The following is a 27,298-nucleotide window of genomic DNA, read 5'->3' as shown; positions in this document are numbered from 1 at the left end:
TTCACTGAAGGTTGCCTTCGATATTTATAGAGCTTCGGGGTGAAAGGATGCTTTTCTTTTATGATTGCACTGATAGGATGGCATTAATTCTCTCTCTGATGCGCCGAATATTTGTCACCGAAAAGTTGAGTGTACTCGCTACAGTAGTTCGTTAGCAGCTTGTCAACTTAATTCGAAATCGACCGTCATCAGCTTTCTGTCTCATCATGATTTATTATGCTTTTCACTCAAATGCGCCCTCCAAGTTGCGGCGGCTCTATGCGGCAATCCTTCTGAGCAGATATTTACAAGCACAAATTACCGCAAAGCCTTGCGGTAACGCTACGCTCGACCGTTGCTTTCTTGTGATCGCATTTTACGCTTTGCATCAATGCATATTCTGCACAAAAATATAAAAGTTAACTATTTTTATGCGATGAACGCATGCGACCGCAATGTTACAAACTTAATACTTTTTGGACGCAATCTTATTTATTTTATCAATCAAACCTGCATTGTTTAATAACTTAGCACTGTGAAAACGTGCATTTCTACCTGTTATCATAGCTCAATGGATTCAGTTGAGGATCAGTTCTTGGTGTTGATTTAAAATGTTCAAATTGACAAGAGGTATTTTTGATTATAATATGATATCGGTATGATGTATGAGATACATCTAGTGGAGGATTGATGTAAAGGAGATTTACATTAAGTACCGTGGAATAGAAAAAGAACTATGGTTTATATGTTTCATGAGATGAAATATTAAAACTATAGGTTATAAATATAGTATGATAAGTTGGTTATCATTTATATTTATAATAATATTAATTATTGGATAATTAATTCTTTTTCTTTAATAACCAATTGAGTGGGTGGTCATTGATGATTCATGGTAACTATGAGATAAAAGAAAAATGATTTTCCTAATTTTAGTAAGTTTTTGTCAAAAAATTTGTTTTGAGATTTTCTCTCGCAAAAGAAAACTCACGGTAGTTGTCAAGTAAATACAAATTTACTAAATGACAGCTTGGGCGAGCTAAACGATCATGCAATATTTACTAAATGACAGCTTGCCCAAAGTAAAAGATTGTGTAGTGTTTGTAGGCGACATACACTGAGCTATGCAATGAGCTAAACGATCGTTTAGATTTTGCTAGACGATCACTTAGCTTTAGCTAAACGATTGGGCATCGAACTATACGATAGGTCTCTGCCATCTCCCATTTGCCCAATCGTGTACACGATCAATGTTTCCTCCTTCGCCAGCCTCAGACGCTTGGAACTCTGCCTGTTGCCGTCGAAGCCAACGTCGCCAGCATCTTCGTCGAACGCCGTCAGTCGTCGCGTCTGGGTCTTCGTCGAATGCCGTTGCCATTCCGCCACCGTGAGCTTCGACGATTCCAGCCGCCTTCGAGTCGTCGTGCACCGGAGTCGCTAGCCACATCGTCTGTCCGTCGCGTGGTTTGGAGTCACGCCGTCCCCCACCAACAGTTGCCGTTCAGCCACCCACGTATAGATCCATACCTACCGCCGTGCCCAGGCACGAGTCGATGCGCCGTTAGCCGCAACTGCCTAGATTCTTGCTGGAATCTTGAAAAATCTTAGGTAAGATTTATTTTCCTTGGATTTTTTAGGAGTGTAATTCACCCATTTGATTTTGGGTTAAATTAGTAACCTCTTTTTGGTTTGAAACTTAGATTCAAGATTTGGGAATTTTTGAGGTACCGTTCAACGAAGTAGAGACCATTCTTTTCAATGGAAAATTTTTGGAGTTAAGTAAGTTTTGTGTAAGTTTTGGTTGGTTATCCTTTGAACTTAGACCCTGATGATTTATTTAATCTTGGACTCACTTTTTAGGCCATAGTTGCTAAACTAAACTTGTAGTTAATGTCATAGGACTGATTCAAGTTTTATCCAAGGGTTTTAAGGAATATTTGCATGGACTTTTGTGACCAAGTTGAGGTAAGTGGTACTATTACTGGTGCCTTCGTGCTAGGCTGCCTAGATTAGATTTATAAAGTTAATTAATGGACTCTAGAAGCATGATTTGTTCGTTGTGATATGCTTGTTGCATGACATTTATGAATATTATGTGCATGTTTGAGATTCTAAACAATACTGAAATTATGTATGTGATGCATGATTAGACCAATACAACAGTTTACCGTCTCGCCTTGATGCATGTTTTATTTAAGAGGATTGACGAGTCTAATTTCATGTTTGACGGTGTGCCTTCGGGCCACTAGACATGCGTGAATCGACAGGTTCACGTTCATGTTATTTTTCCATGTTTGACGGCTGCTAGACATGCGTGAATCGATAGGTTCACGTTCATGTTATTTTTTCATGTTTGACGGTGTGCCTACGAGTCGCTAGACATTCATGAATCGACAGCTTCACGTTCATGTTATTTTTCCATGTTTGACAGCCTGCCATCAGGCCACTAGACATGCAAGTTAAGACAAGACAGTACGTCCTTTGGTTTTTTTTTCATCATCTAAGACAGATGTAGTTGTTTGAGCCACAGGCCCATCATTCTCTGCTTGTGGATGCATAGCCTGATCCCGGTAATGGGATCACTTACTGGGATTTTATACTCAACCTTTAACTTTATTTTTTTTTTTCAGGTAAAGGTAAGAATACTCGGGCGACTGACCAGAGGAATCCGTGACAGTGCCAAAGGAACTAGAAACGCTTCCGCATTTGAACCTTTATGTTTTCTCATGTTTTTATTTTATTTTATTNAGTGCCAAAGGAACTAGAAACGCTTCCGCATTTGAACCTTTATGTTTTCTCATGTTTTTATTTTATTTTATTTATGATTTTTCTTTTATTATTTACTTCATGTTAAGGGGTACCCGGGTCAAACGATTTAAAATCTTGAGATAATGGCAAAATAGTTTCTTAGAAGTCCAAAATCATGTTATTTTATTTTATTTTTTCCTCAATGTGAATATTTATGCATGCATGTAGTAACAATTCCCTTTTTAGTTGTCCTAAGAAGTGGGATTGTTACAGGTTGGATCAACCCGTAATTTTAAAAATGTAACCTGAGACCCAACCTAACCCAACCCGAAAAAATATTTTAAAAAATAAATAACCCAAACCTAACCCAAAATTAATACTAATCCAACTTAACTCTTATAATTGGGGTTGGGTAGTCCGGATTATTCCAGTTATCGGGTCATTACACTGGACCAAAAGATATTTTTCAAAGAACTTTATTTTAAGGATTTAGTTAGAATTTCGGGAACTATTCAAGAAGCAAAAAATAAAAAAAGGAAGAAAGAGAAAGAAACCAACGAGCAGAACAACGGCAACGACCCCACGCACGAATCACTAATCAGGTTCGACTCGCGCGAGCGGCAAAATTTCTTCCTCTCTTCGACTCGTCGTTTCTCTTTCGCCGAACGACGAACCACCACGCGATCGATGACGATGTATGCGTTAATCGGCGGATTCTGAACATCCACGTGAACACCCACTTCGCCAACGCGTTTCTTCTCCGTTCGAGACTCCGGCGTGAACATCAAGTTGTTCAGCACGTTTTCAACGGACCGTGACAGTATTCCAGCGGCGTTTTTGACTTTAAAGTGAGCTTTCGGCTGTTACTCACTCTTCGTTTGGCCTCAAATCGGATTATCCATAGGTTGTGTAAGGCTCACTCTTCAAGTTCGGACGTTTCTAACATCAACCAGCAAGGGTCAGAGCTCTTCTTGGTAAGATTCAGTGATATAGTTGTTCTAACTTTCTTTCGAATTGGTTTTAAATGTTCAAATGTTGTTCTGAACCCTTGGAACTTTCTGTTGCTGTGTTTGGATAAATATTGAAGTATTCGATTAAGGTTCAATAAGTATTAGCGCGATTAGAACTATGTCGAACTCGATTAAAGTATGTTTGATGATTGATCAGTTTCTAAACCGAGGGGAACTTTTTGTCTGTAGTTTTGGACTAATCCGGAGTGATGGGTTAAGGTTTATGGTGGATTATGATTAAGGCTTTCAAATTAAGTTCTAATCACTAAATTTTGTCTTAGTTGGTTAGACTTTGAGGAAGTTGACATTTGTTCAAGAAAGTGGATTGGTTGAGAAGTGTAGGATTGTTGATTGAGTAAATAGTTTTCACATCTCTTCAAAAATATAAATTTTGATAAAATTATGTTTCGACTAATATGATTTGAACAATGTTTGAAAGTATGTTCCGTATGGATTGAAGTTGATCTGAACTGTTTTATATGCTTTAAAGTATTTTGCTATTTGAAGGTATTTTTTGCCATTTTGGATAATTTGGAATAAAAGTGTTTGATTGATTTCAAATTGAAAGCAAATTCTTTTGGTTTTGTCATATATGAAATTTATTGGAAATTTTGAATGGTTTGGTTGGATGAATTCTTGCTATTTAAAATTACATGTTTTGTTTCAAATACTTATGTAAGAATTTTTTATTGATTCAAAATGGCTGTCTAGCTATGCCAAATTTTTGTTTTGGGATTGTATGCTTATTTTGTAGTATCCAAATGTGGAATTGATGGTAAAGGATTTACATGAAACTTATTTGTGAGAAGGCACTTAATAGTTGTTTGCTATTCTTTTGAAATGAAGATTCATGTGTGTGTTATACTCATATGACCTCATACTTAAGTAATTGTATTGAATGTTCAGATCAATTTTTAATCGACATATATGAATGAATGAATATTGGTGTTACCTGTGGGTAATTGCATATGTCTAGGTCACTTCAATTATGCATCTTTCCCATTATGTTAAATGAAACTATTGATTGATCGAAAGTTATGTCTGATTGGAAGTGTTGAAAGCTTTGTATTTGGAAGTATCGAAAGTTTATTTGAAAGCTTTGTTTTATTGAAAGTCTATTTGAAAGTTTAGATTGAAACATTTGCTTTTGGAAGCTTATTTGATTGAAAGATTTTAGATTTGAAAGCTTATCCAACCGAAAGATTTTGGCTTTGGAAGCACCATTTGTACAAAGTTTTTAATTGGAAGTTCTGCAGAGATTTGTATTTTTGTTAGTGAAAGTTTTGAAAGAAAATGAATTTCAAAGCTTGATACGAGAATTGCTAATTGAGTGTTTTTGTATTCATTTTTGTTTTTCCAAAATAATTTTAGATGATGGATTAGGTGGCATTTCTAAAAGAAGTGAAGTTTGTTGTTCTGCCACAAAAAATTGAAGGATGTTTTTGTTTTAGGATTTGATAGTTTATTTAAGTAATAAGTAGCTTTTGTAGAAATTGTTTGTAATATGAAGCTTTTGTTGAATTGCGTAAGTTGTAGTAGTTTTCTGATTGTTTTCTTCCGTATTATTGTTTTAATAGTTGTATTGGAAAATACAGGCTGCCACAAGAGATGTACAACAATTTTAAGGAAAAAGCCATCGAGTACGTGAAGCAGGCAGTGCAGGAAGATAATGCTGGCAATTATGTGAAAGCCTTCCCCCTGTATATGAATGCCTTGGGGTACTTTGAAACTCATTTGAAGTATGAGAAGAATCCTAAGATTAAGGAAGCTATTACCCTGAAATTCACCGAGTATTTGCGCCGTGCCGAGGAGATACGGTCTATGCTCGATGGTGGCAGTCCTGAGCCGACTTCCAATGGGGATGCAGCAATTGCGACTAAGCCCAAAACGAAATCTAAAGATGGAGGAGAAGGAGATGGAGAGAATCCAGAACATGCTAAGTTGCAGGCTGGTCTTAGTTCTGCAATTGTAAGGGAGAAGCCGAACGTCAAGTGGAATGATGTCGCCGGTTTGGATAGCGCCAAGCAAGCACTAAAAGAGGCGGTAATATTACCTGTGAAGTTCCCACAGTTCTTTACTGGTTAGTACCATGTTACTTCTTTGATCTCTACTGTACATGGATTTGTTTTATTTGATTGCGATGGTCTTGACCATGTCAGTAAAGTGGCTTTTTAAGCTCAAATTTTAGTTCTCTCTTTCAAATCTGATTTGACGTGTAAAGATTGCAATTAATGTCAGATTACTCCAATGATGGGGAAGGCTTGGTTGTTCTGTTTGTGTGGCTCCATTGTCTTGGAATTGAGAGGAAATTCCTAAGGACAAAATTCGATTTAAGAATGATGCCAATTGTATACTAACCAAGTTCTTATATGCTACCTCTGTAATTACACAACATTTTATGGAATTCTCTCATTTGCATTCATAAATTCTATTGTCAAGGATTTTTTACTCAAATAAAATATTGATAGACAATCATCCGACTTTATTTAGGCAAGAGGCGACCATGGAGAGCTTTCCTGTTATATGGGCCTCCTGGAACTGGAAAATCATACTTGGCAAAGGCCGTTGCTACAGAAGCTGACTCAACATTTTTCAGGTAACAGGAAGTTTTATGAACCTATGAACAGGTAGTTTACTTGTTTTGTCGTGAAATGCCCTCACTTAGACTGTGTGAACAATGAACCACTCTCTAATTCTCATGCCGCATTTCTTATACCATTAATAAATGTTATGAACCGTGTGCTTCTTTTTTAATCTTGTGAAAAATGTGTTGCATTGCAGTTGATATAATCTATATCATTTTGAAGTGGTATTTCTTTTTAGATATTTTTCATGCTTTAGGATAGTGATCATAAGCAGCCAGTAAGTGGTGGAAATTTCATTTTTCTAAATGTTTTGTGCAAGCGCATCTCAGGATTTTATGACTAAAAATTTGGGAACCTATTCCTGAAATGCTTTTTGGAGGTTTTCTAGTTCTTCATTTGTTCATCATACACTGATTTGTTTAACTGGAAAGAAACAAGGAAAAATATGAATGTGAGGTGAATGTAATTTACTATTGTGGTGTATTTTGAGCATTAGTCGCTTTTCATTCACTTAATGAAAAGTTTTGTATTCTTTAAAAAGAAAAAAGGTGAAAGTGCAACTAATTAATAATAACTATGAGGAAGTTTTATTCTACAAGGTTGTTTGGAGGACAAGTATCATTTTAATGCACCATCTTATGGAATTTAGGATGATACCTCTGTCAAACTTTAAGGGTAGAGCTTACCTTTTTGTGCTCTTGACAACCAAAAGGAAAATATGCACCTGAATTTTTTCTTATATATGATTTTTTACTTTGGTGAACTTCAGAATAAAATTAGTTTTTTTCTTTTAAATAAAAGAAGTTTAAATGTCTTTTTAAGAGGATTTCGTGGCTATTTAACTGTGTAAACCCATTTAACAGCTTCCGTTTATAGGAATTTTCATATGATGTTTGATAGTGATCACTCACTCATTTTTTGGGCCTAGTACATAGTTTTTTCTCACGATCTCTATTTACTGTAGTCATAACCATACATCTTCTTTGTTTTCATTCTCACCCTATTTCTTTGTAGTGCATGCACCCCTCACGTTCTATTTGGATATATCTGGTTGTAACTTGAAAAATGTTGTTATGACTCACTAATCTTGGCTACTTTTTGGTTCCTTACATCTTTCTTTAAGTTGAAGTATTTATTTTTGTGTTGGTAGTATTTCTTCTTCGGATCTTGTCTCAAAATGGATGGGTGAAAGTGAAAAGCTAGTTTCAAATCTGTTCCAAATGGCTCGTGATAGTGCTCCATCCATCATCTTTATCGATGAAATAGATTCGTTGTGTGGTCAACGAGGTGAAGGTAATGAAAGTGAAGCTTCTAGACGCATCAAGACAGAACTTCTTGTGCAGATGCAGGTATTGTTTGTAGAGTAATAGTATTATACGTGAAGGAGGGGGATTGATTACCATCTTATCTTATGCTTCCTTTCCCTTTCCATTGATATTGGTAATTTGCAGAAGATGTCTTTTTACTTGCAGCTGACCTACTTTTAAGTGTTTTAGCACGTTGAAAATGGATTTTTATTATATCTAGAGGGTTATGTAATAGTTGAAGTTGGCTAAATCATAAAAAATAGCTGTGAACTTTGTTTAAAAAATATTCCTATTCTTTCAAAAGTTGTAATATTAATCTTGGCATATCTCAAACGTTCCAAAACTATCATTGGAGTAGAAAAATCTATAGAATGTTGAACAAAAAGTCAATGTGTCTAAATGTTGTTCTTTCATGCTTAATCCAAACAAGTATCCTAATCACTGCGGCACTATTTCAGGTCACCATTATGTTGATTTCTTTTTCAACATTCTAATAAATTTCTACTTCAGGGATAGATTTGAAATGTTTATGAAAGATTAAGGGTAATTGCACTTTTTGGTAGAAATGAGGGTAGCTTTGAAATAATTGACAAAGTTCAGGAGTATCTTTTATTTATAATTTTGCCATTAAAGAGGTGCTTGGGGCGCTGAGTTGAGTTATTAAGTCCAAAGTTGTTTAGTCTAAATTAAGAAGTTTGTGTTTGGGCTGCAAAATTGCTTAGTGTGAGTTTAGTTTAGGTTGCATGGTGGTAGTGGGTTTTTTTTTTTTTCAATTTAAAAAAAAATTCCCCCCCTCCTCTTTTCTCCTCCTCCTTTTGTATTATTGTAGGGTGTAGGCCACAACGACCACAAAGTTCTTGTTCTTGCTGCAACAAATACTCCCTATGCCTTGGATCAGGTAAGAGGAAATTTGTCTGCTTCCATATTATGTTAAGGATTATGGAAATGTAGAGCATGTTTGACTGATCAGTAGCATTTTTAGGCCATTCGTCGACGATTTGACAAGCGGATATACATCCCTCTTCCTGATTTGAAAGCCAGGCAACATATGTTCAAAGTATTAGGACTTTCTTTTATCTTCTTCTATAAATATGTATACATTTCCCCCCTTTTCTGGGTTTTGGAGGAGCTGAACTCTACTAATGTGCTTGGATATAATTAAATAGGTGCATTTGGGAGATACTCCAAATAATTTGACGGAAAGAGATTTTGAAAGCTTGGCACGTAGAACAGAGGGTTTCTCAGGTTCAGATATTTCAGTTTGTGTAAGTGTACAATATTAATTGTATGAATTGAATTCTTATTATTGGCATCGTCATTCCTTGAACTCTTATTCAGAGGTTAGTTAGGTAATTCATAGACCCCTTGAATTGGCAGGTGAAGGATGTGCTCTTTGAACCTGTTCGTAAGACTCAGGATGCGATGTTCTTTATTAAAACTTCAGATGGTATGTGGGTACCCTGTGGACCTAAGCAACCTGGCGCTGTCCAAATTACCATGGAAGAATTAGCAGCAAAGGAACTTGCCTCAAAGGTATTCTAGATCTTACTACCATGGATGAATGTTAGAATTTATAATTTGATAGTTTATGCGCAGCTCTTGGGGCTGCTTACTGCCAGTTACTTGTAAAATTTCATGTAGTGTCAAGCTCACGTGTATGATAGTTCATACCAATATATTGAAACTCAACTTATTATGCATACCTTGTTAAATATGTTTTTTTTCCCCTTCTCTCAGAGGATAATTTATAGTATTCTGATTAACTGATCACATCCCTGGTGCAACAAACGTGTTTTTAACGACTCTTTTTCTGTTTGTGATCATTTTATGGATTTGGTTCTATCTACTGCTTTATATTGGTGCAAATCTAGGTACCCTTTTAAGCATTTTAATCTTTCTTATTTAGTTTCTAATTATAATTTCTTTTATAATCACTTAGAGGTGCTTTGGGTCTCCTCATCGTTTCATTTATTCAATTAAATGTTTCTTATAAAAAAAAGATCACATCCCTGGTTGGTAGTTAAAGAACGTTTTCTAGTCCTGTGTTTCTTGGAACATAGATACTGTTTTCCTGCTGCAGTTTATTTTGCTAAATGGTTACTTGTTTCGATACAGATCCTTCCACCCCCAATTTCAAGAAGAGATTTTGACAAGGTTCTGGCTAGACAAAGGCCTACAGTGAGTACATCTGATCTTGGGGTTCATGAAAAGTTTACAAAAGAGTTTGGGGAAGAAGGTTGACGATGAGTTTGTTGTAATTACATCGAGTCAATTATTTCTATCGAGTAAATAGCACACCTGAGTTGTATTATATTCGTGATTCCCATATCTGAGAAATCTGTATATATTTCATTTTTTTTTTTCGTTAGAGTGAAAAGCAGACATGACATTTTGCATTGAGCTTGAAATGTTGAAGTCTGGCCTTTCACAAAGTTCATTTCACCAATTTGTGTACAGTTACATCAGCTTGAAATGATTAAAGTTTGTCCAATCTAGAGTTGTGAAGAATTTTTCATGTTGAGATCACTATGCTACTTAATTAATTGGTAATCTTCATTTTATACGTATATAATTTACCAGGCTCGATTTTCCTATTTCACATATTGTAAAAAAAAATGAAGTATAATAATTGGTATTCTTTTTTTTAAAAAAAAAATAAAAGCCTCTGTCTCACAATAATTTAATGTTAATTCAAATATATATACATATATTTAGATTTTGAACTATTGACTTTATGATGGAGACCGATTTCGACAATTTTTCAGTTAATTTTGTATTGTATCTGACTTGGAGAAATTATATGTTGAGTTTAAATTATTTAAGATAAGCAACAAATACTTGACTGAGGGCATTACAAAATAACAAAAGTTAGGAAATTATTAACTTTGATCAAGTCAGTCGAATAAGAAAATTAGTTTCAAATGCAAATCCTATCATTATATTGGTAGTATTTGTATATGACAGATAAAGTCATATATAGTATTTAAAAACAATTAAGAACGATGACATACATTTAGGAGCATAATAATCGCCGTCATCTATTAGGAAATAATTAATCAAGAGGGAGGGAATTAAACCAGAATTCGGAAGCAAATTATTATATGTTAATGGAGACGTGGAAGCAAAGGGAGAATTATGGGGTGGGGTGTGGTGCCAACAAAAGTTCAATTGGCATAATGTTCATACTATCAACCTCGTGGTTTGAGGTTTGATTCTCCCACCCCACACTTTAATTACAATACCTATTAAAAAAAATTATGGAGGTGCAAAGATCATGGTTGTATGATGAGGTATTAAAATGTTAGTAAAGAAGGAAAATAATCCATAATTTTGATAGGGATGTATAGCAATTTCAAGGAACAAGGTTTAGAGTATGCGAAGGAAGCAGCAGAGGCAGATATTTGTGGGAATTACCCAAAGGCATTTTCTTTGTATATGAACGCTTTGGAATATTTGAAAACTCATTTGAAGTATGAGAAAGATCCAATTGTGGAGGAATTCGTCGGCCACAAATTCTCACCCTTTATTTGCGCCGTGCCGAGGAGATAAGAGCTCTGCTCGACCTCCATCTTCCCGGACCTCCTCCTAGTTCCGCCGCGCCGGATGGATCCGGGACCGCCAAGCCGCCGGCGTTGCCGGAGGCCGCAATATTACCCCATAACTTCCCCCATCTCTCCCCTGGTTAGTTCCTTGTTCCTTCCTTCCCCTTTTATTATGTGAAAAATATCAATTAGATAACAAAATTTTAATTTAAAAGTTTCGTTATGATTACCTTCTACTTCATGCATTTACTCTGACGTTTATAGACTGATTTTATGATTCTTCGAGAAAATTTTAATTGAGATTATAAATTGATTCGCTCAGGAATAGAAGAGTTTAATTGATATATGGAAATTTAGTTGATAAGTTTTTTAATTTTTTTTTTAATTAAATTCCTGGGCCAAATATCAATTGATATGTCTAAATGTAAGACTCTAAACTAATAATACTATCAAGTTAATCATAAAAAACTATTTTCATTTGATTTTGTCTACAATTAGCTCAAAATCACTTAAAAAAATTATTCTCTGAATTATAATTTCTAAATTAAAGAAAAATAGAGAAAGCCATGAAGACAAAAAAAAAAAAAAAACTATCTAGTTGATCATCACATTTTTCTCTAATTTACATTAATATGTGCACTAAAGAAATCTTATACACGTGTAAATGTTAGGTACTAATCGTTTTAAAATGAAATTTTAATGGAAGGTTTAAATTAATTCACCTATGGAAGTTTAAGGTTCAAATTGATAAACTTATTAGTGGCATGAACCCCCTAAATGATTGATGACCTGCTCTAAAAAAACAAATGAAGACTAACTTTCTACTTACGTCAAAGCGTACTGCTGTGTTTTATATAGTATGTTAGGGACGTCTCTTTTATCATAGTCCTAACCTGGTGACCATGTCTATAGCAATCTTTATTTTTCTCACACTTTGTTGTGCTTTTGTCATGGAATATTGCGGTAGAGTGGAAAAAAATGAAGATCGTGATGTATCGTATTAGGGATGTCTCTTCTATCATAAATTTAACTCGATGGACATTTCTATTGTGATCTTCATTTTTCCATACTTTATTGTGTTGGGGGAAAATGGTATATATAGAACTAAATAGACTAGCAAACTTATTACACCTCAATTACTAGAAACAATATACTCAATGTATAATATTCAAACTCAAGCGAAAGTCAGATAGTGTAACAAGGTTTAGATATGAAAAAACCAAAGACTTGAAAGAACTTCAAAACCTTTGGAGACTCAAAACATAGTTGAAACACGCTTCTGATAAACATTATCCTGAAGACAATTATTCACTCTACACGGGCTACAAGCATACTACGGTGATCGTCTCAGTAGGATACAACGACTACTCGGATTTGGCAAAACTCTTGGATACTTGCTCTCAACTCAACTCAAGAACAAAAGAAAGAAAGAAAGAAAGAAAGGAGAGGACTCTTCAATTTTGAAATGTGATGCTATAAATGAATAACCAAGTTGTTATTATAGGCTAGCAACTTGATATCTTTCCAAATTACAAAATAAAATCAAATAACTATAAAAAAATTAAACATTTGTCAAAGTTAACTCAATTGAATTATTATTTGACAAAAATCAAATATAACTCATTCAAATTGAAAAACTACAAATTTAACTTCCATACATATTAAATTTGTACATGAAACATCATTTTAATTTGAAGTTTCAATTCAATTTGAAAGTTTCCAAACAATGAATTTAATCTACACAATTAAATTCATTTTATGTTTCAAATATTCAACAATTTTTCAATTTATTTCACTATATATATCCAAAAATCCCTCACATGAAAGAAAGTGAGAAAAATCAAACAAAACTGTTGAGAGCAAACAGACAAGCTATGCTTCAGAAGAGGTGTCTTTTGGACTTAAACCTTCCTTAGTGAATATCCATTGAATTTACTGAAGAAATAGTGAGACTAAGCTCTAGAACTATCCTTTTAATTTATGAATTCAAACAACAGATATCACACACAATTCGTCTTGTATCTTTGAGTTCTATACGTTTGTGTCCATTTTGGTCCTGGACAAAATTCTGAATTCATGAGAGTTTTAAAGAACATAATCCATTTGAAAAGTTCTCATAGAAGCGACCGCGATTCTACTCTCATATAGGTAATATTGATTAAGAGCATCATGTCACTACTTCTTTTGTAAAACAAAATATCAATATAACTCAACATCAACAGACCACACACTCTAGAATATCATAGAAATGAGAAGAAACTATAAGTTTAATAGTGTGTCAACTATGAATTATCCAACTAGTTTGTCCATTGAACCTAGATCTTGGGATCTCCAGTCAACTAGGTTAGGTTACCACCCGATAACTCATTTCATAGGCCTTAGCCCCATTTTCCTCGATGTATATGTGACTTGCTCTCTTGACAATTTTTTTGTCAAAGAACGTGCAATATTCTCTTTGGACTTCACATAATCAATGGAAATTATTCCATTAGAGAGATTGCCTTATTGAATTATACATGTAGTAAAGCACAATTTCTTCTAAGGATCGTTAGAACAAATCTCTAACCTTGTCTCAAGCATAATATATTGACAAAATATTTGTCAAATATTCTATGTAAAATTCCAAGAAAGGTTTACTACCTTTTAGGCATGGAATTATGCTATCTAAGGAACAGTGTCCTAAGACACCTTAAGAAGTTAAGGAAATAAGACAGATTCCTTATGCAATTGTGGTATATAGCCTCATATATGTCATGTTGTATACTAGGCTTGACATCTGCAGATGGAGTGGTCAATAGATATCAATCCAATATAGGATTTGTCACTGGACAACGGTTAAAACCATTCTCAAGTATCTAGGAGAACGAAAGTGTATGGTGCTAAGGATATGATCCTTACAGGATACACTGGTTCTGATTTTCAGACTGATAAGGATTCTAGGAAATCCACATTAGGGTCAGTATGCACTTTGAATGAAGGGGCTATAGTATGACACAACATTAAGTAATGATGTATTGTAGATTCCACGATGGAGGCAAAATATGTAGCTGCAAAAAAAGCTATCTGGCTAAAAAATTCTAATAGATTTAGAAGTTGTTCCAAACATGACCTTGCCTATCACCTTTTATGGTGATAATAGTGGTGCAGTGGCAAACTTCAAGGAGCCTCGAAGTCACAAACGAGGAAAACACATTGAGCGCAAGTATCATCTCATTAGGGAGATTGTGCAACGAAGAGATATGATCGTCATACAGATCGCCTCGGAGCACAATATTTCGATCTATTTACAAAGGCTCTTGCGGCTAAAGTTTTTAGACCACTTGGAAAACGTTGATTTACGAGATATGAGTCATCTAATCTAGGATAAGTGGGAAATGTTGTTGGGTATATTGTATGCCCTGGTTTATTATATTGTATTTGATACTATACATCCCACTCGCTTTAGAACAAGTGGGAGATTGTTAGATTTAGTGTCTTAAATCTCATATATCTTGTAGTTTGTAAATACAAATCATATATTTAATAAAATTATAGGTGTTTTATCAATATTTAGACTACATTAATTCAATACAATAAACTAAGATCCAAGGTTAATTTATGAAACTTAAAACATGTATGTGGTTGACATATAAGTGGATCATGTTTAAGTAATAACCTAAATGGTTTGTAGTAGATGGATAAGGTTGGGTACCTTATCCTGGTGACACTACGAATACGGTCGCTTTTGTAGTTGTTACAATTGTTGTAAAGTGCTACAAATGATCTGTTCCTGATTGTTCATGTGGAGACGTGTAAGCAAAGGTATTCTATACAAAGAGTTTGTATAAGACCAGACCACAAAATAAATAGTCTCTCTATATAACATCGTTGCTAAAAGAGACTTACATTTCACTAAGGTGACCATAGGTGACTTGACCTTAATCCTGAGTAAGTTGTGAACTTTTATTTATGAGGGAAATCCTTTGATTTGTATGGGTGAGAGTGACTACGTTACCTGACTCAACAAGCCTACCATTTTGGGGATTTTTCCAAGTAGGGAGTTGGAAACACAACTACACAGGATGAAATTCGCTCCTTCCTAATCTTAAGGAAAGTAGATAAATTGCTCTCTTGATAGTTGATTATGGGTCTTGAACAATGAGGCCTCTGAAGGAACTCTTATCAAAGAGAACCCATGAGCAGAAGCATGATCAATCCAAATTCATTATGACTGAATTACAAGCATTCACAAACATACAAACTAGTTATGCATTTCAGAACAAATTATGACATGCTTTCATAAATAAATACAAAGGGAACAAGAGACTTACCTTTGAAGAACTTTTCTTCTGACTTTCTATCGCTCTCGTGGAGTCTGGAACAGCAACCTCTCGCTGTCTCTACGATCATCTACCCAATCATCTAGTCAAGCACGAACAACCTTCTCCACGAACAAGTAGCCTCTCGGACACCACCACTCAGTAACCTTAGTATTCTCGGAGTGAGAATCCAAGAGGTGTGGGCTCTATTGGATTTGATAGAGGTTTAGAGGAAACAATGATCGAACTCAATGACCAAGCAAGTGGGAAAGTATAGTGTCTATCGCATAGATTTCGTGCTTGATCGTTTAATAAAATTTGAACAGATACATGATCGTTTAGGAAAGCAGGTGTGCTCGTTTACAGATCGTTTAGTAAAGCTCGCTATCCATGCGATCGTTTAGTAAAGCTCGCTGGCCACACGATCGTTTAGAGAATGACGCGTGTACACGATCGTTTAGACAAACACTTGTTGGCTGTCGTGTAGTCTCTCGTAAGCTAAACGATAGGTTGTGTACTTAATGAAACGATTCTTTTCAAAATGAAAACATTTTTCATTTTATCCTTCAGTTATGAAAACTGAATACAACCTCCCACTTTCACGCACGGTTAAGGAGAAACTACCCACAATTATCTCATAATTGTTTTAATTATAAATAAATATAATAACTAACTTATCATATTATATTTATAACCTATAGTTTTAATATCACATCATATGTAACATTTAAACCATAGTCTTTTTCTCCTTTACTTGATATAAATCATATTTATTTCATATTCCTCCAAATAATGTATCTCATACATCATGTCGACTATATCATATATGATTGAACTAGTTTAATCATATCATATATAATCAAACTCCCTCTTGTCAGTCTGAATACTTCAAACTGACCCAAAAACTGATTCTCAACTTGAATCCATTGAGCTACCAAGAGGACCTTATGGACCTGTCGCTTGAAGCTCCAACAGTACGTGAATAGCTAGCTAAACTCTTTAGCCACGAGATCCACCATCCATTAACTACCGGGCACTCCACTAAAGACCAAAAGTTGCACTCTTTTTACTACAGATATATTTCTATGTCCATCGGATATAACCAGTCAATAGTATGATAACCCTTCACAGATGCTCGTAAGTACAACTAGGCCAATTTACCATTTTACCCCTGTAATTACATCTAACTCTTTAAGTACCACTGATCCCTCTAATGAACAATACATCATAGTCCTACTATGAGTGGACACCTCTCAGGCCTTGAGAAGGTGTGTGGCGCCACATCATTCAAGCCCCAGAATCAGCCGTTAAGGGAGCAATCTATCTTCTTACCCTTGCTTCGGGGAAGGAGTGAATTTCATCTTGTGTAGCTGAGTTCTCAGCTCCCAAATCAAACGAATCCTTAAAGTGATAGGTTTGAGTCGGCAATCTGGCCACTCGCACCCATACAAATCGAAAGACCGCCCTCAAAGGCAGGAGTTTCCAACTCACTCAGGATTAAGGTCATGTTACCTATGGTCATCCTAGTGAAATGAAGTCTCTGTCATGATGACGTTATATAACGAGATTAAACATTTCGTGGTCCGATCTTATACAAACTCCTTTGTATAGGACACCCTTGTTCGTATGTCTCCACATGAATGGTCAGGATCAAACCATCTGTAGCACGTCACAACACTTGTAACTATCTACAAAGTGGGTCATATCCATAGTGTCATCAGGATAAGGCTTCCCTCCTATATCCACATACTATTTACCATTTAGGTTATCACTTAATGCATGATCCACTTGTATGTCTCCACATACATGCTTAAGTTACAATGACAACCAATGATCTTAGTTTATTGGTTTGTGGTAAATGCAAATAAAACATCTCATGTTTCATAGATAACAGTGAAGAAAATATCTCATATTATTACATCACAAGTGTTTATTCATACAGGTGTTTACAAACTACAGAACCCCACGAGAGTTTAGGGCATCAAACCCAACAACTTTATCCTCTCACTGACTAGAGAGGTATCAGTTTGTTGTTAGACTATAAACTGTTTGTTCATTAGAGGAATCGGTGGTACTTAAGGAAGTTAGATGTAACTACAGGGGTAAAACGGTAATTTGATCCAGTTGTAGTCATGAGCGATTTGTGAAGGATCAACTCACTATTGATTGGTTATATCCATAGACACAGAAATATATTTGCAGTGTGAAGAGTGCAGCTATCGGTCTTCAGTGGAGTGACCGGTAGTTAATAAACATTGATTAATTTAATTAAAGAGTTTAATTAATTAGTCTCATATCATTGGAGCTTCTAATATGTAGGTTCATAAGGTCCTCTTGTTAGCTCACTAAAGAATAGTAATGGGGAATGATTTAAATTGTTCAAATCACTTGAAGGAATTTTATATTAATATGATTAATATATAAAATGGTTAATTATGTATGTGATTTATAATTCAAATTATGAAAGAGAGAAATATTTGAATGAGATTCAAATATTAAATTCATGTGAATTAGATTCATGAAGAATTAATTAACGTTAATGTTAAAGGGGTATATGCATATAAATATGTGATGTTTATATGTTAATTAATTAAATATATATTAAATTGGATTTAATATGTGGTTATTTAATGTGTATGCCAATTAATTAAATAAGAATTATTTAATTAATTAGCTTAAAAGGTTGGAAAAGGAAAAACATGAAGAAGGGGTTAACCCTTCTCTATATAAATATATCCTTATAGCCCATTTAGGGCAGAAGATTAATTTGTGAGAAAAGAACCCTAGCCTTCACCAAATTCCTCTGTTAACAAATTCTCTCTACTCTTCCTCCAACAAGAGTTAGAGACCACACATCTAACCCTAGGAATCCTAGAGAATAACAAAGTTATTCTTGAGACAAACAAGAGGTACTTAGAGAAGATCGGGATTCGACAAAGGTAATGTGCTTTTATCCCTTTACATTTTCTTCCATGGCATGCTTATTTTGATTTTTATCCTCTGTTTTTAGTTTCTATAAAATCGAAAATCAAAATGCAAGGTGACCTCATGCTTTCACAGGAATTCGATTCCCTTCAACATACCCCATTTTGTCAAAATAAATTTATCTAACTCAAATATAAGCTTAAAACCATTTTTGTTAAGTAGGGTTCCTAAAACTAGATTCTTTTGAATCTCTGGCACATATCATGTCATTAAGGTTAAGTATCTTTTCATAAATCCATTTTAGTACGACCTTTCCCTTGTCTTCCACTGAGGCAACTGAAACATTTCCCATGTATAGCTTATCGCTGCCATCTAGCTTCTCATATATAATGAACAATGACTTGTGCTTACAAATGTGCCTGGTAGTACCAGTATCAATCCACCAACCTTTGGTGTCTTAAGTCATATTTACCTCAGAAATGACAGCAACCAAATCGTCATTTTCTACGGCATTGGCTTGATTGTTGGAACTTTGTCACTTCTTGTGCTTGCATATTGTAGCAGTATGGCCATTCTTACTATAAACCTTGAGCTTGCACATTGTAGCAGTATGATCATTCTTACTACAAACCTAGCAATTGACTCGAATGCACTTGCTAGCATCAGTCCTTGACCCATGATTCACATTTTTCTACTTGAAATTGTGCTTCTTGGGTTTATGTTTTGAAACTTCAGCAATGTGAGCCTTGGCTTCAACTTCTAGTGGAGCTTTATCTCCTTTTCTGTTATCCTCTTCTATATTGAGTTTTACCATGAGGATCTCTATGGATAACTCCTTTCGCTCGTGTTTGCGATAGTATTTAAAGTTCTTCTAGGAAGGAGACAATTTCTCAATCACAGCAGCAACTTGGAATTGCTCATTGATGTCTAATCCTTCACTTTTCAAATCACTGATGATAATTTTCAATTCTTTCATCTGATTGACTACCAACTTGGTATCGATCATTTTATAATTTAAGAATTTTCCCACAAGGAATTTTTTAGTATCAACATCTTCTAGTTTGTACTTCTTATCTTATACATCCGACAACAATTTTGATGTATTGTGGACATTGCAATAGACATTATACAAAGTGTCCTCAAAACCACTAAGTATATAATTACGACACATGAAGTTTGAATGCATCCATGCTTGCATTCCAGCTTTTATTTCAAGAGTTACGGCTTCTGATTGAGTAATCTTCCTTCAAAATATGAGCAAGATTCAATGTGGTGAGATAGAAGATCATCTTCTGTTGCAATCTCTTGAAATTATCTCCTTGAACTTCTCTGGTTTTTTAGCATAAGGAGGCGATCCCATCATGGTAGAAGTAACAACATTGGTGGAGGAGTTTGCAGCCATCAGTGAAATATAATAATTGTCTTCAGATTGTTGGGGGGAAATGATATATATAGAACCGAATACACTAGAAAACTGAATTTTTAAAAAAAAACATTTCCAAATATGGTAAAAGATTTAAATTTGGAAAGAGCAGGTGAACATATACAAATATAAAATAAAGCCAATTTATGTAGTTTCTGTACGAAGTTAATATATATATATATATATAGAAATGATAGTATGAAATAAATTTAGATATAGAGTTACTTCCTACTTCTACTTCTTATACAGGTGAACATCTACTTCTTACTTCACTTATTCTCGACAAAAATGTTAAAGTTAAAATTCTCATAATATAAATGCTAATATTATTATTATTATAACTATAACGCCAATATGAAAAATATTCTTTTAGGGATATCAAAAAGTTTATAATTAGTTTTGAAAATAGGTAAATTGTGTCATAGATATTGGAACCGAATACACTAGAAAACTGATTACACCTTAATTACTAAAAACAATACACTCAATGTATAATATTTAAACTCAAATGAAAGTCAGATGATGTAACAAGGTTTAGATATGAAAATAACCAAAGACTTGAAAGAACTTCAAAACCTTTGGAGACTCAAAACGTAGTCGAGACACGCTACTGGCAAGCGTTGTTTTGAAAATAATTATTTACTCAACACGAGCTACAAGTAGTCTACAACGATCGTCTCAACAGGATACAACGACTAACTCCAATAGAATTGTAGCCTCGAATTATTCAGATCTGGCAGAACTCTTTGATACTTGCTCTCAACTCAACTCGAGAACAAAAGAAAGAAAGAAAGAAATGAGAGAACCCTTCACTTTTGAAATGGGATGTTACAAATGGAGAACCAAGTTGTTGTTTATAGGCTAGTAACTTGGTAACTCTCCAAATTACAAAATAAAATCAAATAAATATAAAAATTGAAGCATTTGTCAAATTTAATTTAATTAAGTTGTTACTTGACAAAAATTAAATATAAGTCATTCAAATTGAAAAAAACTACAAATTTAACTTTCATATATATTAAATTTGTACATAAAACATCATTTTAATTTGAAGTTCCAATTTAATTTGAAAGTTTCAAAACAATTAATTTAATTTACACAACTAAATTCATTTTATGTTTCAAGTCTTCACCAAACTTTCACTTTCTTTCACTATATATGTCCAACATGTTGTGCTTTTGTCATTGAATATTGTGGTAGAGTGAAGAAAAATAAAGATCACGATAGATATGACTATTAGGCTAGGGTTATGACAGAAGAGACATCTCTAATGCGATACTATATAAAATGAGATTAGTGCACTTTGATGCAAGGAGAAGGTTAGATTTCATTTGTTGTTAGGGTGAGTCATCGATTGTTTAGGAGACCGAAAATGGATCATCCGTACAAAAATCTCTAAATTTCGAGGGTGTTTGTATAATTTATAGATCTATCTAGGGAAAATTTTTACATATAGAAAAAATGTCAAACTATTGACATAAATAGCAAAAAAAAAACTGATAGATACTGACAGACTTCTATCAGCGTCTATCATATAGTATCAATGATAGACTTCTTCAATTTCTATCATTGATAGACACTGATAGACTTCTATCAGCCTCTATAAAAAAAGATTAAATTTTGTTATTTTGTGTAAATAGTTTTCTTATTTTTCTATTTTTGAAAACTCCCTAAATCTAACTTCACTAAAAAAAATTAATTAAAAATTACCCATAAATTCTTATCTTTTACTTGCCTTAAACTTATTTCAAAATTACCATTTCATCATTTTTTTAAAAAAAAAAAATTAAAAAAATAAAATAAAGACCGGAAAAATATGAAGATAACTTATAAAATAGATTTTGATATGTTTTATTTAAAAGATTATTTAAGGTGTATTTTATGCAATTTAAACTAAACTAGGGTGGGTGTTTTGTATTGATTTATTCAAAACAAAACTTTTTAACCTTTTTGTCAGTGTCATCAAGCCTTCTTTCCATTTTTTCCCTTTCTTGTTCTTGCTCTCTGCATTTAGTTTGTTTTGACATCTACAAAGACTACGAACGTGGTCGCCTGCTTTTATACATTGTCGGAAGAAGAAGAAACAACTTTGCCTGAGGCAAAATATAGAAAGGCCGCGTTGCTATCAGACAAAGACAAAAATACAAAGAAATGACCTAGTGGAAGGAAACAAGAGGAATGAGACAAGGAAGGAAGTCGAGGAAAATATAACCATAGTTGAGAGAGAGAGAATGAAATATAAAAATGATTATAAAAAATTATAAAACCTTACTTAAACTTAAAATAACATTTTCATCCATATATTTTGAAGTTTGTTCAATTTTAATCATTATAAGTTTAATTGTTCAATTTTAATCGTCGTACTTGTAATAAATCTTAAATTTAGTCTTTCAAAAGTTTTTTTTTTTTAACAAAAATTGATAAGATAATAATACTTTTCCGGCAAGGAAATACAACATGTGAATATCTTTTCAAATTTTATATTAAAATTGCTAACAAGATAACAAAAAAAAAATCTTTTTAAAAACCATCAATAAACTAGCAGTTGGACTGAATTTAAGGTATATTGAAAATACAATAATTAAAATTAGACAATAAAAAATATATGAACTAAAATTGAATAATTTTCAAAGTTTCGGTCGAAAATGATATTTAATCTTATTTAAAAAAAAATTATGCTAAATTATAGAAAATGTCCCTAAACTTTACATTTTGTGTCAAAAATGTCCCTGAAGTTTCAAAATTTTCAAAAATACCCCTAAACTTCCAAGATGAGTTCAAAAATATCTTTGACGTTAGTTTTGGGTGGAAATCGTTAAATTTTTGTTTAAAAAATAACCCTAAACTTTCAGAAGTTTCAAAAGAATCCTTAAACTTAAAAAGAAGTTAAAAAAAATACCCTTTCTATTATATGAACATAAACCATTAATATCGTCATACCTATTACCTCCCTATTTTCTATTTTTTTCCCTCCCTTCTTCAATACACTCTTACTCTCATTTTTTGTTAAGTATTTGACACTTATTTATCTTAAATAAATAAATAAATAAAATTGCACACTTTGGTTAAGACATATGAACTATAATAAAAAGAAAGATAATAAATAAAACACTAATTGATTTTAAGACTTACATATTTTAACAAAATTTTACTATAGTAGTTGTATGTGTTAATAGCCAAATTCTTTTTTTTCATTTGACTATTTATTGTTTTGATATACTTTAAGAGGAGATTTTGATTTTAGAATTTTGTAAAATTTTGTGGGATTTTATATTTTAACTTAAAATTTTAGTTTTTATTTTGGTTGTTGAGAAAATTGGTGTAGCTAAGAATTGAAAAATTAAGAGAAATATGAGAGTATCTATATGAAAAAAAAAAACGATGATATCTATATAATTTATTTTAAAATTAGTTCTTTTCTAACTTAAGAAAACTTTAAATAAATTGATCACCATATTAATGGTAGAAGATACCTTTTGTTTTAATTTTTAAAGTCGTTTTTTCATGAGAAATTAACGGTTTTTGTTCAAATACTAATAGTGGAGGTATTTTTAAAATTTCATTAAGTTAAAAGTATTTTTGAAACTTTTGAAAGTTCGTGGATATTTTTTAAATAGAACTTCAAAGATTTTCATCCAAAACTAACTACAAGGATAGTGTTGGAACTATTTTATAATATCTAAGGATATTTTTTAAGCTTTTAAAATTTCAAAATAATTTTTTTATGCAAAGTTCAAGACATTTTCTATAATTTAGAGGAAAAAAAACATATTTACTCGAATTATGATGAAGCAGATATGTATAACTATTTCAAGGATCAAGCAATAAAGAAGGTGAAAGAGGCAGTAGAGGAAGATAATGGTGGCAATTATGCAAAGGCATTTCCTTCATATGTCTACGCCTTGGAGTACTTCAATACTTATTTGAAGTATGCGAAGAATCCCAAGATCAAAGAAGCCATTACCCTAAAATTCAACGAGTATTTGCACCGTGCCCAGCAGATTAGTGCTCTGCTCGATGATGGCGGTCTTCCTGGACCGATTTCTAGTGGATATGGAGAGAATCCAGAGCAGGCTAAGCTGCTCGCCGGCGTCGGTCTTAATTCCGCTATCATAAGGGAGAAGCCGGACGTTAAGTGGAACGATGTTGCTGGATTGGAGAGCGCCAAGCAGGCATTGCAAGAGGCTGTAATATTACCTGTGAAGTTCCCGCGGTTCTTTACTGGTAAGTTCTGTCTTACTTCTTTTGATGTACATTGATGATCGATCCCTTATTGCTATGGTCTTGATCAATTTGATTGAAGATTGCAATTAATGTTGGATTACTCCAGAGTCTTTGTTAGTGAAATTGAGAGGAGATTCCTGAGGACTGAATTCTATTTAAGAATAATATACCAAAATTTCATGCAATTTTCTCATTCTGAGTCATAATATTATTGTCAAGGATTTTTACTCTTTAAATAAAATATTATGATAGATGATCATCTGAGTTTATTTAGGCAAGATAGTGCCATGGAGAGCTTTCCTGTTATATGGGCCTCCTGAAACTGGAAAGTCATATTTGGCGAAGGCCGTTGCTACAGAGGCCGACTCAACATTCTTCAGGTAATGGTTTTTTTGCCGACTCTACATTCTTCAGGTAATGGTTTTTTTTTTTCCTTTGATAATATGTGAGATGAAATAACCGAACCTTTGACTTTGAGGTTGACAGTACAGACAGAAACACTATAACTGTTGAACCATGCTCATTTTGGCTTTCAGGTAATGGTTCAACGAACCTATTATCGGGCATTCTTTAGTAGTGCTCACTGTCATTTTTTGGGCTAGGTTTTGATGACAAGCAATTTGTTTGGGAAGTAATTCATTTAGAAAAAAATGTTTCTTTTACGATTAGCATACGAGTATCTTAAAATCGTCTGAACAATGGAGCATTTTAGCACAACGCTTGCCAGCATCGCAACACTAGCCAACAACGTCGCGATGTTGGCCCAAAACTTTTATAAATACTAGGGTTTGCCATATGATAAGGATATTGTCTGTACAATATTCTCCAGTGTTGTTCCTCAGCTACTTGATTCCTTGATGAAATCAATCATTATGTCCTACATAGCCGGCTTCTTTTCAGTATCTGCAGAAATAACTGAGGAATATAGTGTATAGTTTTTTCTCATGATCTACATTGACTCTGCCTATAACCATATATTTTCTTTACAGTGCATGCACACCCAACTTTATATTTGGATATCTCTGGTTATTATTTGAAAATGTTTTTATTAACTACTAATCTTGGTTACTTTTGGTTCCTTACCTCTTGCTTTAAGTTGAAGTATTTATTTTGTGTTGGTAGTATTTCTTCTTCGGACCTTGTCTCAAAATGGATGGGAGAAAGTGAAAAGCTAGTTTCAAATCTGTTCCAAATGGCTCGTGATAGTGCTCCATCCATCATCTTTATTGATGAAATAGATTCCTTGTGTGGCCAACGAGGTGAAGGTAATGAAAATGAAGCTTCTAGATGCATCAAGACAGAACTTCTTGTGCAGATGCAGGTATTGTTTGTATAGTAATAGTTTTTTATGCAGTAAATGAGGGGGATTGATTGCCATCTTATCTTATGTTTCCTGTGCCTTTTTCCATTGTCTTGGCAATGCTTATTTTCAGAAAATGTCTTTTTACTTGCAGTTGACCTACTTTTAAGTGTTTTTAACCTGTTGAAAATTGATTTTACTTCTTTCTAGGATGCTGGACGCAATGATAAAAAAGTTCTTGTTCTTGCTGCAACAAATACACCCTATGCTTTGGATCAGGTCAGATGATATTTGTCTACTTCCATATTATGTTAAGGGTTATGGAAACACTGTGTGCATGTTCGACTGATCAGTAGTATTTTCAGGCTATTCGCCGACGATTTGACAAGCGGATATACATCCCTCTTCCTGATTTGAAAGCCAGGCAACAGATGTTCAAAGTATTAGGAATTTCTTTTATCTTCTTCTATAGATATGTATACATTTTCCCCCCATTTCTGGGCTTTGGAGGAGCTGAACTCTGCTAATGTGCTTGGATGTAATTAAATAGGTGCATCTGGGAGATACTCCAAATAATTTGACGGAAAGAGATTTTGAAAGCTTGGCACGTAGAACAGAGGGTTTCTCAGGTTCAGATATTTCAATTTGTGTAAGTGTACAGTATTAATTGTATGAATTGAATTTTTATTATTGGTGTCATCATTTCTTGAACTCTTATTCAGAGGTTAGTCGAAAGGTAATTCATAGACCCCTTGAATTGGCAGGTGAAGAATGTGCTCTTTGAACCTGTTCGTAAGACTCAGGATGCGATGTTCTTCATTAATACTTCAGATGGTATGTGGGTACCCTGTGGACCGAAGCAACCTGGTGCTGTCCAAATTACCATGCAAGAGCTAGCAGCAAAAGGATTTGCGTCAAAGGTACTTTAGATCTTACCTAAACAGAGATGAATGTTAGTACAGACCAATATACTATGCATTGTCCAACAATGAAATATTTGTGTATATGATTATATGCAAGTGTAGTCTCTCTTCCTTTCATGCCAATTTCTTCAACATGATATGTTTGGATCATAGAAATTTGAACTGTTTTTTCTGCTGCAGCTTGTTTTGCTAAGTGTTTGCTTGTCTCGTTACAGATCGTTCCTAACCCAATTTCAAGGACAGACTTTGACAAGGTTCTGGCTAGACACAAGCCTACAGTTAGTAAATCTGATTTTGAGGTTCACAAAAGGTTTACAAAAGAGTTTGGGGAGGAAGGTTGACAAGTTGGTTGTAATTTCCACACCAACTGACAAATGTATGTATCTTTCATTCTTCCATTAAAGGGATTTTTGTATTAAGCGGCAAATGTTGGTTTGGATTCTGGCCTTTCTCAAATTTCATGTCACCAAATAATCAATGATGTTTTCCAATGGTAGTCTCTGAATGTAAATTAGTTATGGAGAATTTGGCACATTGAATATCATTTTTCTGTAAATCTCCTCAAACTATTAATCATTGTAAATGTCTCAATGATTATATGAATGACTTACCCCGACAGCGACATATATTCGTGTTGAGGTTTCCACCTTGTCATTTATAAAATAGATGCGCTACTTCTCTCCTTGTTATTTAGTTTTGAGATGGAACTCCATGTTATTTAATAATTTAAGAGATAACTGCAGTTTAAGATTTGAGTTTCTTCCAGATGATTAGGAAATGTTGAATTACACAGAAAGCTTAATGCAGGGAGAGGAGAAGGAAGAAAAGCCAAAGGGGTCAATGCATAAATAATTAAAAATAATAATAATAAAAATAAGAAGGAGAACTATATTTGGCAAGGATCGTGGTCGGTGGAAAGCCAACTCATGAAATCAGGTTTTTCGAATGCTTATATGTTTTGATATCCAAATGAGGTTTTGTTTTTGTCAATCTATGAAACTTGGTTGAAGAAGTTTAATGCAGATAGAGGAAGA

General features: G+C 33.9%; 2 protein-coding genes across 8 annotated transcripts; both read left to right on the top strand.

Annotated features, from left to right (window-relative positions):
* Positions 1–3,244: 3,244 nt before the first annotated feature.
* LOC120088631 (protein SUPPRESSOR OF K(+) TRANSPORT GROWTH DEFECT 1-like) lies at positions 3,245–10,142 on the top strand. Of its 2 annotated transcripts, none has more exons than XM_039046049.1 (9): positions 3,245–3,701; positions 5,315–5,817; positions 6,228–6,333; positions 7,473–7,671; positions 8,459–8,527; positions 8,612–8,686; positions 8,796–8,894; positions 9,007–9,162; positions 9,745–10,142. In XM_039046049.1, the coding sequence occupies exons 2-9, from the start codon at positions 5,346–5,348 to the stop codon at positions 9,868–9,870; spliced, it is 1,302 nt and encodes a 433-aa protein (XP_038901977.1). In that variant the 5' UTR covers positions 3,245–3,701; positions 5,315–5,345; the 3' UTR covers positions 9,871–10,142. The 2 variants fall into 2 exon arrangements, with proteins under 2 accessions (XP_038901977.1, XP_038901976.1); XM_039046048.1 differs by having other exon boundaries at positions 3,246–3,701; positions 5,333–5,817.
* A 723-nt stretch (positions 10,143–10,865) lies between these two features.
* On the top strand, positions 10,866–26,910 carry LOC120087609 (protein SUPPRESSOR OF K(+) TRANSPORT GROWTH DEFECT 1-like). Of its 6 annotated transcripts, none has more exons than XM_039044431.1 (9): positions 10,953–11,310; positions 23,633–24,041; positions 24,316–24,421; positions 25,164–25,362; positions 25,552–25,620; positions 25,707–25,781; positions 25,892–25,990; positions 26,106–26,261; positions 26,480–26,910. In XM_039044431.1, exons 1-9 carry the CDS (start codon positions 11,233–11,235, stop codon positions 26,603–26,605), a joined length of 1,317 nt encoding a protein of 438 aa, XP_038900359.1. In that variant the 5' UTR covers positions 10,953–11,232; the 3' UTR covers positions 26,606–26,910. The 6 variants fall into 6 exon arrangements, 4 of the variants coding, with proteins under 4 accessions (XP_038900363.1, XP_038900361.1, XP_038900359.1 ...); XM_039044432.1 differs by having other exon boundaries at positions 10,955–11,310; positions 23,613–24,041; XR_005484630.1 differs by lacking the exons at positions 25,552–25,620; positions 25,707–25,781; positions 25,892–25,990; positions 26,106–26,261; positions 26,480–26,910 and adding an exon at positions 24,528–24,577 and having other exon boundaries at positions 10,866–11,310; positions 24,294–24,421; positions 25,164–25,250.
* Positions 26,911–27,298: the final 388 nt, after the last annotated feature.

The sequence above is a fragment of the Benincasa hispida genome, chromosome 10 (assembly GCF_009727055.1).
Source record: "Benincasa hispida cultivar B227 chromosome 10, ASM972705v1, whole genome shotgun sequence".
Lineage (NCBI taxonomy): Eukaryota > Viridiplantae > Streptophyta > Magnoliopsida > Cucurbitales > Cucurbitaceae > Benincasa > Benincasa hispida.
Note: the sequence above shows the minus strand (reverse complement) of the source record. Positions and strands in the feature narration are given on the sequence as shown.